Source organism: Pteropus alecto, unplaced genomic scaffold (assembly GCF_000325575.1).
Source record: "Pteropus alecto unplaced genomic scaffold, ASM32557v1 scaffold44, whole genome shotgun sequence".
In the NCBI taxonomy this organism is placed as follows: domain Eukaryota; kingdom Metazoa; phylum Chordata; class Mammalia; order Chiroptera; family Pteropodidae; genus Pteropus; species Pteropus alecto.
In genome coordinates this window covers 7,173,300-7,175,202 of record NW_006436812.1, presented here as the reverse complement: position 1 = coordinate 7,175,202, position 1,903 = coordinate 7,173,300, and the positions used below count along the sequence as shown (strand labels likewise).

The 1,903-nt window shown below is 44.5% G+C and overlaps 1 protein-coding gene across 4 annotated transcripts in view; it reads right to left on the bottom strand.

Annotated features, from left to right (window-relative positions):
- NPRL3 (NPR3 like, GATOR1 complex subunit) overlaps nt 1–1,903 on the bottom strand; it is a 36,198-nt gene that overhangs the window by 15,617 nt on the left and 18,678 nt on the right. For all 4 annotated transcript variants that reach the window (XM_015591185.2, XM_015591186.2, XM_006914044.3 and 1 more), the window contains one exon: nt 1,267–1,348. In XM_015591185.2, coding sequence (XP_015446671.1) covers nt 1,267–1,348 — 82 coding nt within the window. The remainder of the gene's footprint in view (nt 1–1,266; nt 1,349–1,903) is intronic.

The window sequence follows — 1,903 nt, the reverse complement described above, 5'->3', positions numbered from 1 at the left end:
GAGAGAAACTCAACACTGATTTTCAGGCTCGATGGATATGTGATCTTTTCAAAAGCTCAAGTTAAAATAAAAAAAAGAACAAAAACTACCAAAGTGTTTATAGGAATTATTACTGGGTATGGGATTATAGATGACTTTTATTTTCTTTACATTTTTCCACTATTTCCTAAATGTCTATAATGAATACATACTGTTGGTAAAATCGGGGAAAAAATTAACATTAAAAAAAAGGAAGGATCCTGGACAAACCACTGTCTCTGGGCTTAAATGACAGGTGGTATTACCGGCCACAGTTCTTAGATCAGGTCCATTGCCAGTGGGCAGAAGAGTCCGCTGGGATGGAGTGAAGCCCTGAGAAGGCCAGGAGGGAGCAATGAACTACATGCACTTACAAAAGAAAATATGGGAAAGTAAGAGAGGGAAGGAAGGAAGAAGAGAAGGCAGAAAGAGGCGATGGGGCAAGAATGCACCAAAGAAGCCTGTGCCTGCGAGCTGACTGTCCAGCGACGTGCCTGGTGCTCTGTGGTCCTCTCAGCTGTAGGTGATGGCCCCCTGGGAACCAATAAGCCAGGTACAGGGCAGGAAAGGCAAAACTTCCAGGCAGGCTGTCACTTGGGTGCCCACCCTTCCCCCAAGCCTCCCACTACCCACTATCCATCCCCCGCTGCAGACCCAAGTCCAGGTCGTGGTGGTCAGAGCCACAAGGACACTCTTTAAAAAGAAAATAAGTTCTTTGCTTGTCCACATTTAAGAGTAGGGGCCGAGCCACAAATATAATCAGAACAACTGTGCGGTTTCTGCTGTCTCCAACGCCTGCTGCCCTCATATACTGAGTGTCTCAGACTCCTGAGTCTTCTAGAACAGTGAGAAACATGGCAACCACAGCGCCATCTTCTGAGCCTCAGTTTCCTCATGGGTCCCAAAGTGGTGACAGTAACACCCACCTAATGAAGGTGGACCCAGAACTTGGCTGTGTCACGCTCAGTAAAATGTCACCTTGTATTTAAGGACTTAAAAACACTTTCAGGCTCTGACGTATAACTTCGGATTCATTTCCTGGTTTAAGAGAAATCTGGAGGTGACCATCTCAGCTGGGCACACACCACTTAGCGAAGGGGCTGGTATTTCCTGTCCTCTCACGCCCCATCTCAGTGGCACAAGAGGAGAACAGCACCCAGCAGAGGAGGTCTCAACTTCGGATTCCGCTCAGGCAATAAGGCCCAAGATCAGGAAGTGCACAAAGCACGTGCCACCCACCCATCTTACCTGTCATAAGCTTCTTTGAGGTCCCTGGCCAACTTGCACTTGGGCAGGATGTGATGGAACGGGGACTGAGGACCATCATTTGCTACAAGAATTGCAACACAAAAGGATTTAGAGCCTCCAAAGCAAGGAAATGTGCATAGGTTAGAATAGAAAATACCTTTAAAAACAAGTTTAAAAAAAATTTTAAGTAACTTTAAACCAATATTCCCCACTACTTTTTATAAAATTTTTATATCCAGTTGAATTAAAATTAGACTTAGGCTGATTCGTTCAACCATCTTTACATAAATTATTTGTATTTAAACTCTACCACTGGCCCCACCTAACCCTGTAGTCACAGGCATCACAGGAACAAAACATTTCACTGGCTTCTCCTGAAGGCGCCTACCTCAGATAAACCAATATTCCCCACTACTTTTTATAAAATTTTTATATCCAGTTGAATTAAAATTAGACTTAGGCTGATTCGTTCAACCATCTTTACATAAATTATTTGTATTTAAACTCTACCACTGGCCCCACCTAACCCTGTAGTCACAGGCATCACAGGAACAAAACATTTCACTGGCTTCTCCTGAAGGCGCCTACCTCAGATCACCGGAGCCATCTTCTGTCTCGGTAACCACATTTCCATGCC